The sequence below is a fragment of the Numida meleagris genome, chromosome 7 (genome assembly GCF_002078875.1).
Source record: "Numida meleagris isolate 19003 breed g44 Domestic line chromosome 7, NumMel1.0, whole genome shotgun sequence".
Lineage (NCBI taxonomy): Eukaryota > Metazoa > Chordata > Aves > Galliformes > Numididae > Numida > Numida meleagris.
In genome coordinates, this window is record NC_034415.1 from 20,412,031 (window position 1) to 20,429,360 (window position 17,330).

At 54.2% G+C, this 17,330-nt stretch overlaps 1 protein-coding gene across 2 annotated transcripts in view; it reads right to left on the reverse strand.

Moving 5' to 3' along the window:
• Window positions 1-17,330, reverse strand: part of ERI3 (ERI1 exoribonuclease family member 3) — a 97,069-nt gene that overhangs the window by 10,068 nt on the left and 69,671 nt on the right. For both annotated transcript variants that reach the window (XM_021404033.1, XM_021404032.1), the window contains exon 7: window positions 15,743-15,842. In XM_021404033.1, the coding sequence (XP_021259708.1) occupies window positions 15,743-15,842 (100 nt within the window). The remainder of the gene's footprint in view (window positions 1-15,742; window positions 15,843-17,330) is intronic.

The window sequence follows — 17,330 nt, forward strand, 5'->3', positions numbered from 1 at the left end:
GGAGGAGATGTGATAGCGAGCAGCACTCCCCCCCCACCCCTCTCCATCTCACCCAGCCTTGCTCCACACGGGGCTTCGTGCCCCCACCGTGTGGATTTCACAGCTGGGAGCAAACCACAGCCTATGGTGCCCAATGGGGCTACGATGGCACCCCAGTGGCAGGGGCAGGGGATGCACGGCCAGGCATGATGAATCTTCTCCATCGCCTTGTTTGCTCCGCTCTGCAACAAACGAGCCCCTTCCTATGAGGGGATAGCTCATCCGGAGGAATGCTCTTTCAGGCCTCTCTCCCTCTAATCCCTATTAATTTAAATAATGCTCGGGCACTTTCCTCCAACTATTTATTATTTATCAGGTTTGTTTATTTGTAGCTAACAGGTAGCGCTCAGCGTGCGTCCCCGGTGCGGGGACAGGGGCCGTTCATCACCCCGCTCCCCCGCCATCCACCATCCGTCAATTACTCCTGCTTCCTTTAATTAGTAATGAGGACTAATATCTCTGCCTGGGATGGTGGTTGGAGCGGAACTTCCCTCCGGTGGCATCAGAGGGAATGAAAAATAAATACCTGCGCCGGGCTGCTGCTCTGGGGGGGTGCATGGTGGGAGCCCCCTGTGCATCCCTACTGGGGGGCAGTTCTGCGACAGCCCCTGCGCACCTGCTGCCGCCCTTGGGTAGGGGACACAGAGGTCCTGAGCCACAGTGTTGCCACACAGAGTGTCCTGACACCGAGCTCTGTCCCGCTCTCGGCACGGGGACACTGAAATGAAAGGCCCACGAGATGCTCCAGTGTCGCCTCGCAGACCCAGGGAGCTCTGCGTCAGAGGGTGCCACCCGGAGCAGCCTAATAGCGAAGGCAGCGCGCGATATAAATGGAGCTCCTTTGATTTATTGACTGGGAGAAGTTTTTACACGATAGCCCATTAAGACGGACGGCTCTGTTTACAGCCAGACCATCTAGCTATAGGGACCCCGCGCTGGATGCTGTGTTTTGCTATTGCTCTTCAGGCAGACATCTCATTAAGGGCAACAGCATATGGAGCTCTCTAGATCTATACTTCACGAGTCCTGGGGGAGGCTTTTACCATTTTTAATAAGTGGGCAAGGTTAGGAAACCTGCAACGTGCTGACCCCGCACCACGGATCCCGGAGCAGCGCCGCGAGCGGATGCACCGGGAGTGCACGGGATTCCATAAATCACCACCCCACGGGGGAAACAGTGGGCTCTGGCCCCCCAAAGGGGTCCTGGGGCCGTGCCCATCCCACCCGGCTGCAGGGACACGCAGCACGCGGGAGGCTCAGCCACAAAGGTGCTTTAAGGAGAGTGCGTTAACGCAATAGCGAAGGAAACAAAACTTGCAGGCAGCTGCTCCAGGAGGATTACACCGTATTCAGTAACACGGCTGTGCGGGAGAACATGTAATCTCTGGCAAAGACGTCCAGCTCTTCTGCCACCTGATAGAGCCTGTGGGAGCAGCTGGGTGCCGTGGGCACGGATGGGCAATGAGGACAGGCTGCCAGTGGCTTTGGCACACGGCTGACGACGCAGGGCAGGGTTTGGGCACACCCTCTGCTCCCAGCTCCACGCAGCAGAGCCTGGAAAGCCCTCCAGATGTCCTCAGGTCGGAGGTGGCTGACATCCACTGAGTGTTCTGAAGTGTGGGGATTTGTGTCAGGTTTGGCGCCTGGCTCAGGGCACTACTCTCACCCCAGTACAGCAGCACAGCACGGCCCTGAGGCAGCAGTGATGCATCCCTCTGTGCTGTGCTCCCCACGTCGCCTTCTGGGCCCTAGAAGCCTGGAAATGGGATGGTTTCCTTTAGGAAAGTCTGCCTGGGTCTGGTTAGGGGATAGGGGAGGGAGAGCAGGACAAATGGACAGGCACGGTGGCGTGTTTGGTCTCTTTCTGGCAATTCTCTCACAAACAGTCTGAGCATCTTTGAAATGAAATTTTGTAGGCGATTAGCTCACAATGTGAACTTAATTGCTTTTGGTATTTAAAAAACCCCATTAAATTAAATGGCCGAGATATTGAGGCTTAAGCAGTGGCTGCTTCCGACGCACAGTAACTACCAGCCTCATTATAGGGCCAATTCCAGCCGTGCACAGCGCAGACCCATGCGACGTGACCGCTCCGGGGCTCTCCCCCTGCTCCCAGCATAGGAATTGAACTGGCCCCGTTTGGTGCCAGGTACACTGCACCTCCCCACTGCAGCTCTGGGAGTGCTGCCCTGCTCCACACTGAGCTCTGTAATAGGATAGAGCAGCGAACGGCGGTGCTTTCACCTTACTTTACTTGTTTGTTTAAATTATTTACACTCCTCAGATGCAAGATTGCTCTCCAAAAGGAGCATCCTTTTGGCTGCTGCAGCTTTAAAATGACTTGCATCCATCACTCAATCGCTTTCAGGTCAAACATGCGCTCCCGACTTAATGACCACATTTCCGCAGCAACAAATCTGTCACCGCTGTTTGTTTAAAGCCAACAATCTGTAGGAGCACTGTGTGCAAGGATTGAATTAACTCAGCATCTGAATGACTGCAGCGCCAGATCATTCAAATTGCACCTTTCCTAAGATCTTCCCGCAATGTTAATTAACGCTCCGCGTGCGACGGACAACGCTCTGCGGTGCACGAGGCTGAGGGGAGAGCACAGCTCGATCCCTGTGGGCACGGGGCTGCAGGAACCACGTCCCGGCCTACAAGCACGTGTGTGCACAGTGGGGTGGTAGGGGCACCCCTTGCTCCGTCCTACCCTGGTGCTTCCAAAGCGCAGCGGTTGCAGAGGTTTTCCACGCTGGATGCCTGACTCACGCTGACTTGTTTTCCCTGGGAAATATCCAGCCCAAACTGTTCATACATTGCAATGAACACGAGTGAAAAATGTGTCGGTATTTCCCTCACATTCCAGCTACGTGTTGCTCAGAGGGTATTCTGTGCGTGTGTGCTCTGATGCTTTGGAACAAAGCCTTGAAATCTGTCGGAAAGGTGATTTTGGGAGCGCTGAGGATGGATTTCCCATCGGAATGCTGCCAATGTTGGGCACAGCCCTGCCCGCAGCCCCACTGCCACCCGGTCCCAGCACCTGCGTGGAGAGCGGGGACGTGCGCTCGATGACTTCCCCAGGAAACAGCAGGGAGGAAACGGCTGTGCTGGAAAACTTCGGGACCGGAGCTGGGAGAGAGGCAAAGCTGGAGGAAACCATGACGGGGAGCTAGCGGGGCTGGTGGAGCTGAGGGGACACCAGAGGAATGGGGGATGGGACCAGGATAAGGAAACGAGGACAAAGAGCTGGGATACAGGTGGAGAGTGGGGTTCATCCAAGCCCAAACGCCCACGTCTGCCCCAGCCCTTGCCCATGCGGCAGCAGTGCTCTCGGTGCAGGCCCCTGTGCACCACAGTCACCACGTCCCTGTGGAGCAGAAGTGGCTCCGGTGTGGGGTCCTAACCTGGGGGGCTACGGTCCCCCCCAGCCTCACCTCATTGCGCTGCAGTTAATTGGGGCACTGCTCTAATCTCTACCTGCCATTGATTTCAATTCAGCTCCAATTTTCTTCTTTGACCTTCTCTCCTCCAGACCCTGCTCGCAAACAGAGCACAAATCCTCAAACATCCTCTTCATTTTCCCCTGAAAAATTCCAGTGCGCCCCAATCACCAATGACTGATGTCTGCTTGGGTGTGATGTCTGGGGACAAACACCACTACCCACATGGGCACCCTGCTCATACGTGCCCACCTTGGCTTTGGCATGGGAAGGGAAGCGATGATGCTCTGAGACCACTCCAGCCTCACACTCCCCACCTTTCATATAAGCACTGGGTTGGAAATGGAATGGAAAAGTCACCAGCTCCTCAAATGGCTTCCTAATGTCTGCAAGGTGACGATAAAGGTGACAGCCTCATGCACAGGGAATGAGGGTGAAGAGCTGCTGGGTATCCTTGAGCCACATCAGGGTGTATCACGTTCCGGGGGACATGCTCCCTTCTTCTCACAGCTGTGACCACCGCAAGACAAAAAAAGACCAAGGGACTTCCAGATGGTGACCTTCAGGACAACTGCCTGCTGCCCACCTAAATGCTGACCCCTGAGCCCCAGCCCTGCAGGGTTGGGGTGCTCCAAAGGCAGGCAGAAAGGGATGAGCTAGGGGAAGGTCTTCGCTTCTCCGTGTCCCTGGGGCCGTGGATGGGAGATGGCCACCAGCAGCGCCCAGCTCCCCGGTGCCACTCGCTGTGCCGTGATCTGGAAAGGGAGCAGCCACTCAGAAGCAGTTAGGATCAGGTTGCAACGTGCTGGCACTAATGAGCAGGAGACAGGGGGCTGCAGAAAGTGCCTGGGAGATGTCCCCCAGTGAGACACTGCCAGCGCCAGAGGCAATGGGGGAGCAGCTGCTGGGGGCGTGGGATGGAAGAGGCATCATCCCCCAGTGCCCACCCTCCCTGGCATCCCAAAATGGGTGGGGAGCCTCCTCCAAGGTGCTTTTCTCAAGAAATCCTGGCTGCCAGAATTTCAGTCCTCCCGGGGCCCTTCTTTTCCTGGCAGCAATTCACTATGTAAAGAGGCTGGGTATTTATAATTATGCTCAAAGTGGCCACTTTGAAAATCTATATGTCTCTAGGCTCCCTGTACATCATAATGTCAAGTCTGTGAATGGAGGCATCCATCAGAGGCCTCACATCACAGACCTCGGAGCTGTGATAAACACTCGGGAAATGCTCGCTGAACCCCATGTCCCACTGCTGCCTGCTGGGGAACAGAGCTGCTCTTTGCAGGGTGCCAATGGGGCTCCTCCAGGAGGGACAGCGCCGGGTGAGACACCGATCGGCGATGGGATGAGTACCGCCAGCCGGGGCCTGCCTTCCTCGCTGACCCCACTGGGAAGCGGGACCCAACGGAGCCATCCCCCCATTCTGCGTCACCTCCTTGGGAAGAGGGGCCGGTGCTGGTTCCCACAGGAGGATGGAACACTGCTCCCTGCCGACCACGCAGGCTTCCCTAACGCTTTGCCCAGGCTCTTCTTAAAAATTTATTGCTCTGTTGCAACGTGAAAAATAAGACAGAGAAGTAATCATTAGTATAACTATAACTCCCCGTGCAATAGCCCCACTTGTAAATTGAGATTTATGATTGCAGCTGCCGATATTTTAGAGGCCGGTGCAGGCGGCGGTGGCAGCGCAGCCCAGCTCCGTGCTGCCCCGCCGCAGTTACAGTTTATCACAATCTGCAGAGATTATTGCAATGAATAATACACAACAGGCTGGCAGTGAAGAACTATTCCCGATCAAACGTTTCTGTAAACAACTGAATAAATAATATTGCTCAGCCCCTCTTTAGAGCCCTCGGAGGTGCAGGGAAATCTCTCATTACTCAGCATGAAGGCAGTGGGGGGCTCAGAGGGGAGGGAGGTGGGGTCTCTGGGCGCTGCGGTGGCAGCAGTACGGGGGGGTCCCAGCTGGGCACCGGCACTGCAATGGGCGTGGGGCTCGGTGCACTCCCGTAAATGTCAGTAGGTAATATGTCACGAGCAGGGGTGTGTGCCAGCGGCTGTGGAAAGGGCATTTCTTACACGGCTGGAAGGATAAAGTTCAGCTTGCAGCCTGGGGTTCCCCCCAGCCACGGTGAGCTGGGCCCACCCGCACTATCCTGCTGGCACCATGCCCCCATCCAGCGGGCACTGCGCACAGACCCTCCCCCCACCAACATCCCCCTGGGATGCCTCATTCACTGCCCAAACCCTGCGATGCCCACACACAGACCAGCAGTGGGACGAGGACACCCCCAGGCGGGAGCGTGCCCCCAGGGCAGGTCCCTGCTCCCCCTGCCTGGCTGCAAAGGACGAGGGAAGCAAAGCAGTGAAGTTTGCATCCCCACAGTGCCTGCTCTGCCCATGCTTGCGGAATAGGCTCCAATTAATCCCCCCTCAGCTTGGCCCGCCCGCTTCATTACCTCCCCTTGATGAGAACCATCAGTGGGGCCTGTATGATTTTGCTAATTAGCCTCACTTCGTTTATCATTTCCATTTTCTCCCAGAGACGCTCGGCTTCCTGGTCGACAGCTTCATCTCCCGCTGAAACAATGCGGCCCCTTCGGTGCCCGTCTCACTTAGCGCTGTCACCGCAGCCATTATGAAATTGGGGTTTCATTTACACACTAATTAAACATTACAGCTTGTTCACAATTACAACATGGGGATGAGGAGGTAACTAATTACTTAAGAAATGAGCTAACATTTATCTCTGGTTCCTCCCCCCCAGCCCACCGAGGTTAGAAATTGTTCAGTAGTGATAAACTCTAAGCCCACGTTCCCCATGGGGCTGTGTTCCTTTGGGGCTGTGTCCCTTTGGGGTAGTGCCCCTTTGGGACCATACCGAGAACCCAGCCCCAGAGGGATACAATCCCTGTTCCACGGATGATGGGGCCGCAGCAGAGCCTATACTGCTCCAGGAGCATGCAAGGGATGGGGTTCTTCATGGGCACCAAGGACACCTGCACGCCCTCCATGCTCACTCTGGTGATGGGCAACTCATCTTGAAAAAGACATTTTCTTCAGGGAGGAATTAACATTTAAAAATGAGAATCATTAGAGTAAATAAAGCAGGCTGTCACTTGGATCGGAAGGCAGCACTGAGCGTGGGCTCAGGACACCCATGTACTGGGAATCAAGCAAGGAAAGGAATAAGGAACCCACGCTTGGCCTGAGCTGGACAGTGCAGGCAGGAGATGGATATTGGGAAAAAATTATTCTCCTAAAGAGTGGTGATGTGCTGGCACAGACTGCCCAGAGAGGTGGTGGGGTCACCGTCCCTGGAGGTGTCCAAGAACCGTGGAGATGTGGCACTGACGGACACGGTCAGTCCGCATGATGGGGTGGGCTGGGCTGGGTTGGATGATCTCACAGGTCTTTTCTAACCTTAATGACTCTGTGGTCCAATGGAGGCTGCAGGCAGGAGATGAGGCTGGGGGCTGAGATGGAGGCTGCAGGCAGGTAGCACCCAGAGTCGCTCATGGGTTGAAGGAAAGAGCAGTAGAGAAAGGGAATGGTGACCTGGACTGTCTTGGGATGGCTGGGAGGCAGCAGCTGGGCTGTATGGTCATCTGCAAGCCAGCAAGCAGGCTGGTGGGGAGAGAGGGCAGAATGCTGGAGGCCACCGATGCACTGCCTGGATGCTTCTGCAGGCACTGGGAAAGGGCTGTGCTGCTGCTGGGCTTTTCAAACACATGAGAGTCCCCCCATAAACAGCCCTAAGCAGTGGAAATGCTCTCAGAAAAAGATACCTCGTTCAGCACCAGGCAATTAAGGTTCTTTTGCAACTCTTAACCCGTGATTTTGAGACAAAGAATTTGGCCTTGGCATAATTTGAACTGCTAATTGCTTTCCTGATCCGCAGTCAGAGAACTGAGATGAAGTCTGCTCACCAAAAAAAAAAAAAAAATCACCTTCCCTGTGCGGGAGAAAATTCAGAGCCGCTCTCCGGGGGGAAGGGGATGCTCTCTTCTTCCCTTGAAGCAGCTTAAAAAATAATGATCAGGAAACAGTTAAGCAAAAGAGGGGTGAACTGGTGGCTGGAAAAAAAAATTCACACCACTTTATAATAATAGTAACAACTCATTCCCATAGTTTTATCCTTCCTGTCTTTAGCCCACAAAAAAAAAAAAAAAAAAAGGAAAAAAAAAAAGAAACCCTGAGCTAAACTACTGACACTGGCTGGGAGCTTAGAACTGCCGCATCAAACAGAGCCCTTGAATCTCCTGAACATAATTGTGCTGCCCTCTAACCTCAACCTTCAATCAGTGCAGTTTAACTATCTCATTTTAGCCTACAGGACACACCCCTCTGCTAACTAGCAGCCATATTCTTCTCATTAGGAGACTGCTCTGTACGGGAGCATGGAGGCAAATCCGTTGTCTCTCTTTTTCTCTCTCCCTCTGCTGCTCTTGGTTGTTATATGTGTACTTCTGGAGGGGAAGAACACGAGCAGAGGGCTTGGCGGGTGCTGGAGATGGCCCAGCTGCCAAACTCTGGGTCCCCTGGGTATGGAAATAAAGCCACACCACTTGTTCTCGTGTGGAAATGCACAGCGTGCAGGCTAACCTCAGTGCCAGGTGCTTGGTGCTAGAGGTGCTCCTGCTTTGCTCCCTGCGTGCTGCCAGGATGGGCCCTTTGGTGACTGTCCTGGTCCTGCTGGGCCAGGTGGGGACAGGCAGGGGACACACGTGTCTCTGTGCCAGCACTGTGCCTGGGCAGGCAAGGCAGCACGGGGCAATGCAGAGCCGGATGGGGCTGGGCACTGCAGGAAAACTGTCTCTACATGGGGAAACTTACTGAGGGTTGCCACGTGCTCTCCATCACTGGCAAGCTTTGCATCAAGTCACTGGCAATGGTTTCCTCCATGCTTGAAGGTCATCTCAAAGCCATGTGGGAATGATGCAAGACGGTTCTGCTAGCTGCCTGACCTGAAGGACCACACATGCCCTGCTGTCACTGGAGTACAGGACACGGCAGCTCGGTGCCAGCAGCATGGACCAAAGCACTCACCCCCACGGTGACTGTGACCCTACCCCTTGCCTCCCCTCCCGGCCAGCACCCCCACGCCTGCAGCACCCACCTTAAGGCTCTCCGTGGATTTGAGTGATGCAGAAATCATAGAATCATAGAATCGATGGAGTTGGAAAAGATTGCTAAGATCCAGTCCAACCCACACCACCATACCCACTGACCACGTCCCTCAGTGCCATATCCCCACGGTTCTTGGACACCTTCAGAGATGGTGACCCCAGCACCTCCCTGGGCAGCCTGTGCCAATGCATCACCTCTCTTCCAGGGAAGAATTTTTTCCTAATATCCAACCCAAACAGAAATGCAGTTTTCAGACAGAGTGGATCCCTCTGAGCCCACCCCAAAGCCCTAAAGGAGCACAGTCAGCGGGGCTGGGAAGCAGCTGGCCTGGTACAGCTCTGTCCCAGACCTTTGCCCTGAGATATGGGTGCTGGCATCCTGGGAGCACAATGTGCACAGGCAGGGAGGGATAAGAACACAGCTCCGGATGGATTTAGATGGATCGGTGCCTGTCCTCCCCACCCTGCAGCGTCCTCCCCATCCACACCTCATCCCTGGGTCCTGCTGAGTTATGCTTGCTATTAACACGCTCCAAGTTCGTTATCTTAAAGAAGCCACTCAGGACACGGGGCAGCGATCCTTAAAGCAATTAATGCGATCCTTTGATTTCAGGGGATAATGCAGGAGCCGCCGGGCTGCCTTAAAGAGGGGACTGTCAGCGCTGGAGCGAGGAACGGTCACGGGTCAGAGCGTCGCGGCGCAGCGGTACCCGTTAGCTCTTAACAAGACACGGGGGCAGCTGCCAGGGCTGGCTGCTGTCAGAGCCCTCCTCACCCGGCCCAGCTCCCTCCCAGGGAGCGGAAAGCAGCAATGCGGGCCTTCGGCTGCTGCCCGGCGGCTGCCCGACCCCATGGCGATGTGATGGGCCCACCGAACGCATGAAACTTTCCTCTTTCTTTCTTTCCTTCCTCGTTTTTCAGAGCCCAAGTTCTCTCTTGGCGAAGTCTTCTGGGGGAGGTGGAGTGAAGCAGGAAGCCAAAGAGAACCATCTCGCTAGTCAAAGCCTTTAACAACTATTTTTAATATCAGGCAGAGGAACAAGATTTTGAAATGAAACAGCCAGCGCCGCTTTGATGGGCGAGCGACAGATCTTGAAACAAGGTCCATTCCCTCCTCCTTCACTAACTAACAGCCATATTTCTCTCATTAAAGACAATCTGGCCGTATTTTCAAACTTCTTAACAAGGCGATCACCGTAATTTGAGATTTCTATTATCCATGCTCCTATTACAGCAGTCTTTTAAGCAGCTGTCTTTTTTTTTTTGCTTTCTTTCCCCGACTTTGTCTCTCCCCTCAAACTGCCATCAGTGGTAATGACGTGCAGGAAACAAGAGCACCGAGAACCAGCAATTTTTTTTTTTCTTTTCCTTTTTTTTTTTTTCCTTCTTTTTGGTACTAGCTTGAGCGGGGGGCAGCAATAAGGAATAGAATACAAAAGCGAAATGAAGTTTGGTTATCTCTTATCGGGAGTTTGGTTTTTAATCCGCCCAGGAGCTCACTCGGAGCCCAGGCACCACCTTATCTCCCCCGTCCACCACGGACCCCCTCCCTGCAGACCCCCGGCGCTCCCCTTCCCGAAGGCGCCCGGCCGCAGCCCTCCCTGCCCCATTAGTCCTTGGCTGGGCTCTGCCAGATGGATGCAATTTGCATAATATCAGCGGCAGAGGCTGGCAGATCAACCGGGGTCAGGCTCTGACATCTCCAGCACAGTCTATCTCCGAGTGCTAATTTGGACTGCATTGATCTCTCTTTCTGATTTCTTTGTCATTTACGTCTGCAATGGTTTGACAGGAGATACAGAGACAGACAAGGGGGGAAAAGAGGGGGAAGGGGGGGCAGAACAGGAGAGAAACAAAGATTGTAGTTACAGATGTCTTTAAGGGAAAAAACAGATTAATCCAAGGACTCCTCTGAGGGTCGCAGCTTTGAAACATCCTAATTATCCCATTCTTATGAATTCCTGTACAGACTTAGAGGGGGGTCTTGTCAGGGAACTCGGGGGAATGGAAACTTGTTAAATTGCGGTGCAGCTCTCCGGCTGGCTGCTACCCCTTCCCTCTGCACCTCGCAGCCGTGTCTCATTAGGAGAAGCGGGGTGGTTGCAGGCATCCCTCCTCACCTCGGTGACGGCTCTCGTTAGGGCCAGGAGACCTACAGCCAGGAGGAATGGGCACAGAGCTGTGCTTGCTGCCCTGAGGACCAGGAGGTGTTCCTGAGCCACCCCCAGCAGCCCAAGGGGACAGGGAGGTGGAAGCAGAGGCAAGGAGGAGGATGCTGCAGACCAGGGACAGCCTCCAAGTAACAACTGTCCCAGGGCAGGCTGTACCACCCAGTCCCCAATAGCAGGTCAGGGATGCGTGGCTTGAAGTTCAAAGACATTTCCATGCTATTAATTGAGATGTTTATGTTCATTAACAGGAAACTCTTCCCCTCTCACAGGTAAGAGAGGACAAGCCACCATTCAGCCTTGTCTGGGACATGTCACAGAGAGACACTAAGGCACCAAAAGAATCCACGGGGAAATCAAAATGTCACTGGGTGTTTTACGTCGCTACTTACTACAGAAAAAGCTCTCTGGAAACTTAATGATCTTCCCAGGTCTCTCACCTACCACGTGTCTCGCAGTGCGTGAGGCTGCAGCACGGTGCACAAGTGCCTACAGGGAGGGATGTTCTGCAGCAGGACAGACAGCCAGCCAACAGTGGGACAGGTCTGAGCCAGCGCACAGGGCTCTCTGTAATGCAGGTCAGCTCGGGTCTGCAAGTTCCTGGCACTGGAACTAGCCAGTTTGTAACACAGAGCATCCCTAAAACACACCCTCACCAGTCCCTCCCATGCTCCCAGTATGACAGCAACGGCTTGGCACGGGACAGGGCAGCACGGCAAGGCACTGCAGCACATGGCATCACATCACATGGCACTGCATGCACGAGCAGCCAGAGCTCTGTAACTATCTCACCTCCACCAGAACACTGGGACAGCTCCAGCAACGTCCCCAGCACAGCGGGGCCAGGAGCGCGCCGTGCCCCCGTGCGCCATCGACTTTCGGCTGGATAGGACGGAGGGGTGACTGCAGTCAACACAAACACTCAATCATCCTTCCTTTCTTTCTTCTGTGCCTCCTTTGTTAACTGCAGGAAACAGCTGAAAGACCTTGAGTTTCCCATTGTAGCGTGTATGGGAACAGAGCTGCAGTGATCAGAACATACCCCCTGCTGCTCCTGGGGAAAAAGGGAGAGCAGAATCTTTTCTAAAAAGGGTTTACGATTAGAAGAGTGTTCTGTCACTCTGGCGCGCAGTAATCCACTGCGCCACCAAGTCCCTTCAGAGAGATGTCGAAAACTTAAATGACTGAAAGCAAAAGAGCCCTGGCTCAGGTTCCCAGGCAGCCAGACATCCTAATTATCTTTAGATCCACTCCCACATGGAGGGGAGAGAGCACACAAGAGTAAAAAAAAAAAAAAAAAGAAAAAAAAAAAAAAGAAGGAAAGAAAAAGAAAGAAAAAGAAAGGGGAAAAAAAAGAGGACTGTCACATTGCTTTTTTCTTTTTTTAAAAGCTCGCCTCCGCTCACTGCTTTTCCAGCTGTGACACCTCTCACGGTAGTTAATTAGAATCATGTCAGCATGTTAATGTGCTCTGACTGGACGCTGACAGCCCCTGACCGGCCAGCCCGGACCCCTGTCCCTCCCACAGGATGTGGGACCCCACTGTCCCCATGCCCGTCCCGCCGCGGTCCCTGCAGCACGCTCTGCCGGCCGGGTGCAGTGCCTCACCACGGCACCTGTTTGGGAGCTGCCTGACCTTTACCAGCGCTAATTCAGAATGACACCGCTCATTTGATGACATTTCTGTTTACTTTTCCTTAAGTCTCTTTTAATTATTTAACTCTGAGTCTTTCCCCTTTTGCCTCCGGCTGCCTGGCAGAGGAAACCCCGTTCTGTCCGTGGCAGCGGCCCCAGGGTAGCTCCCAGCGCTCTGCTCGGCTCTTGCCATCGGCACCCCTGGCACAAGGACGGTGCCGTGCCCGTGGCACTGCACTGACAGAGCATCACCTCTGCCGAGAGCTCCATCCCCAGAGCCAGCGGGGGACACAGGCTGGGGTGGGAGGCGGCCAAAAAACAGGGGAGCGTCACAAAACGCTGTCCTCGTCCCCGTGGTTCATGTGCCAGAGAAAGGCACGGGGACCTGGAGCATCCCGAGAAGAAAGGAAAAGGGGAAAGGAAAGCAGGCTGAAATAAAGCTGCGGGGGGAGAGCGGGTGCTGACAGCCGCAGGCACCATCGTGTGCCCGCCCCGCACTTAGCGGGACGCGGGCAGGGCAGGGGCACCGCGGGCGCTGGCAGCCGGCGGCAGTTAATTAGAATCGTGTCACTAAGTAAATGCGCTCTGACTGGACTCTGACAGACGCTCACCTATGACACCGGGGGCCAGGAGACAATCCACATCAAACTACTGCAGTGTGACCCTTTTAACACAAAGAGTAAACTCACTGCACGTCGAGTTGAAGCTCATTAAAACTGTCTACTCTGCGAGCATCCCATTAACCTCACTGTTAAAAACACGCAATTCCTCTTCTTCTATCCGAGGCCTAATTAATGCTCTGGATCAGGAACAATATCACGCCCTAACCTTCCGAGATTTCCAATCAGTAAACGAAAAGAGAAAGACGGGGTTGGGAAAGCGCGGGTGCCTGTGGGGTTGCGCGCTGCGGGGCCGCTGACCCCCGGGCTGCGGGGCTGCTCCCCCAGACAGGCACGGCCCCACGGCACAGCGCAGCGCTGCGGCCCTGCGACCATGGGGCCCCAGATCTGAAACCGTAAGGATCTGCAGGTTGAACTCTGAGCTTTCACCGTGCTTTCCAGACAGCCAACCCACCACAGGTGGAAGCAGAGTGGGCACATGAGAAATCAGCTTTCACAGCAGCGGCTGCTTCTGCACATTTGGAAACTTCTCCCTTTTCTCGGTGTATTTTCAGTTCGATAACTGGCTCCCTTGGAGCCAAAGGCATCAAAGGCTCGAAGAAAAAGAAGAATGTCACCAACAGACATTATTTAAACCACCTTATGGTTACTCAAACAGGGCATTCTGATTTTCACCCACAAGCACTACAGCTGAAATGATGAGCAATCCTTTAATCCCCGCCTCTTGGATAACAAACATCATTTTTCTAATGTAACGACAATCTAAAAACTAAGAGTAAGGGCTTATTATGTTACATTATTGATTAAAATAAACGTAGCAAATATACTGTATTAGATGTATGAAAGAATAACCAGGTTTAACACCTAGGCAATGGTAGGGAGAGCTGAACACGGTCTGATAGGTGCTGGTCAGTAAAACACAATCTTTCTTTAGGGAAACAGTTAAAAATAGTGCGAATATAGAAGAAAATCAATTACTGAAAGCAGGTGCCCTGCTGGCTGATTTAAATCTCAATTAAAACCTGTGATTTTAATCATTCTGATTTATATCAGTCTCTGCAAGTCCATAGAGAGAGCTCAGTGTGAGAACACGGCTGCACCACCGGCACCACAGGGACCTGCTGCCCTAACTGCACAGAGCTCCCTCCGGCCATCAGGGAAGCCCCAGCCATATTTCCCAAGGGACGTGGCCCTGGATTTCCACCAGGCTCCACCATGAGCCCCCTGCTCGCACGTGGCACCTGCACAAGGTGAGGTTCCCATACTGGAACCTGAGGGGAAATAGTGCATGTCCTTGTTCAGTTCTCAGCCCTCCTTGGTTTGCAGACTCCTGTGTATCAGTGACCATGAGAGCAGGTGTTGACCCTTGTACACTCACCTAGGGGGCAGCCCTGGGGACCCCACTCTGCTCCCCAGCTTCCTCAACCCTGCTGCACTCCAGGACTCTGCAAAGGAGCAGGAGACTCCAGACAACACTAGGAGCATTCCCAAAGCCACAGCCAGCTCCAGGCTTGCTGCTATGGACAGTAAAAGGCAAGCAGATGTGCTGAGCTGTTCCCAGCTCTCTTCTTGAGGCAGCAGTCATGGAAAGGGGTCATGGATTGGGCTGGGTGGGCAGACCTGTGCCAGGAAGCCAGGCAGCCCGAGGCAGGAAATTTTGCAGGACACATGCCTGTTCCAGAACAAGGTAGCAAAGCCTTCCTAAAGGACTGGAGCTGAGAGGGATTGAAGCGGTACCTTTCAACTTGATCAGGCAGAGACACACGTAAGCAAGACAACAGCCCTGAAATAAACATGGGCAGAAACCAACAGCAGGCAGATGATACTCCAGAGCTGGGGATGCTTTGTCAGAGTAGGAGATGACAGCAACAGAGCGCTCTCGCCATATGTAAAACGAGGAAAAACGAGGCACAAAACAACCCTGCATCCCCCAGAGAGACTCTAGGAAATGTCCAAGCCCCAAAGCAGGGCAGAACACAGCTCCTGCAGCCCCAGCTTACTCCCCGTCACCCCCAGTGTGGCACACCAGCAAGGCAAATCTGCTCCCAGGCAAGGAAGCAAATTTTAATGCTACCTCCGTCAATAATGCAACCAGATCCATAGTTCAAAAGGAGCTTGCTAATTAAAAGCTGGTGAGCTTTAAATAATTCATCTCCTTAACTTGGATTGATTGGAGAGTTTAATGGTTAGAGTCTTGAAACAATATTAAACAGCCTCCTCAAGGCCCAGGTAGCAGGTGACTTTTCCAAGTAAATCTTACCTCCTTGCAAACTTTACTGCTCACAAGGCACAGAGGATGAAGGGCCGAGAGGCAGAGGGAAGGCAGACACAAGGCAGGCAAGCACTATGCAGGCCTCTGAGGCACAGCCCAGCGAATCTGGGCCAGCTCCCTGCCAGCCCCGTGACCCACAGCCTGGCACTGCCCCTGCCCCAAGGACAACCCCAGTCTCCAGACCACTCCAGAGCACAGAGAGCTCCCAGCACAGCCTGCATCCCCTCTCAGCTCCAGCACCCCTGGAGAAACTCACCAGGGGGACTAAGCCAGCATGCATTCCCCCTTTCCAAACGTGTTGCAGGCGCAACCTGGTGCATCTTCTTCCCTTCTGCCAGCCAGAGGCCACACAGCCCTTCGGCTGGCCTCCAGCACCTGGCTCCGAGCAGCTCTTGGAGCCATGGGAATGGGCAGAGCACGGCACCGGGTCACTCACCTATCCCGCTGTGAGGCCTCCCTATGTGCTGTAGGTTCAGTCCTTTGTTCATGTCTAAGAGCCCGTTCTTTGGCCAACTCCCCATGGCAAAGCTGTATGCCTGCAAGAGAGAAGCAGAGAGTCAGAGGCTGCACGGAGCGCAAGAGATATGTTCGGGGGGGCACACTGGGGTCTGTGTGCCCAGTATTCAACACAGATTCTGGCACTGCCCCTGCAGAAACTTTCCAGGCTGCAGGCCTGTCCCGCCTCAGAGATGTCCAGCGCCTGTCACTGAGACTTGTACATGAGTGTCGCTGTGGGGACTCTGAGGCAGCTCCCAGCTCCATGGCTGGGTATTTTGGGACTCCCACACCCCCTGGGGCTCTCCACCATCAGGAGAAACCCCACTGGGCCCCACAGAGACTGTAGCCTGGCCAGGGCCCACTCCTGCCCCAGAGCTTCTCATGGCAGCACCTGCAGCCTGAGCGGCACAGCCCTTCTGGACAATACCAATGGGGGAGCAGGCCAGCCCTGCGCCATGCACGCACCCATAATTACAGCCTGACAGCCCTCTATCTCCTTCATCTTGAGGAATTAAGCTCACGGCTGCATTGTGAGCCTTAAGAACGGCGCGTGGGCTTAGCACCGCTCACACGGTGCTATCTCTGCTGCCGTGAGGGCCATTGTCCCCAGATGAGATCAGGTCAATCCCGCAGCGCCTATCTCCCTCCCCCAGTGGGGATCATCGCTGCATACAGTCCCTGCATGGAGAAGCAGCAGGGCTCAAAAAGCAAAGCCTGCTTTTGGGGCTGCCCCCAGTGCCCCTGCCCTGCTCCCCGCCACATGGCTGCCCCATGGGAGCCACGGCTTTGGGGTTGGGAATGCACTGCTGGCCTCCGTAACGGTTTACGCTGCCTTGTTGCTCCTGCCTTAGCAAAACAGAGGGCTCCACGGATAATTAATAGACAGCATTGCTAATCCTGTTGGGAGATGATTAGCAATTAAAACTCCTAATTAAGTCTATGCATAATTCACTGAAATTACACTTTGTGTGTACACAACGCGTTCAACAAACGCGCTCTCATAACTTCATCACTGGGATTGCTGGTGGCCGTGTGTGGGTCGAGGTGCCATGCCCCATACCCAGTTTTGGGGTCTGGGTGCTGAACACAGCAGCTCTGCCTGGGGCTCCTGGCTCCCCCTCCTGGGCTGCAGCGGATGGATGCAGAGCATCAGGCTCCTGGCGAGGAGAATGCTCCAACATCGTCTCAGCAAAGCCACTGCCATGCACGGGGCAAGGCTGCCTTAATACCCATCAGCCGAGCGCTCCGCACCCTTCTCACCCCTCTGCTGCTTAAAATCAGGGTTCACTGCTGTGAGCAGGGCAAGGAGCCCACGCCATGGATCTCCCAGATCAGCACCTCTTTTGCATAGCACTTTTGCTTTGTTAATCAAGGTCATTTGGTACAACCGCGCTACCTGAGCAAACTAGCTAAGCAGCCCGGCTGGAAGTTGGCCTGACCACTGAAGGTCAAGTGTGCACTTATGCATATTCAAAGCTGTCTGCAGGATCGATTGGGTTTTAATTGTTTTTCCTGGGGTTTTGGAA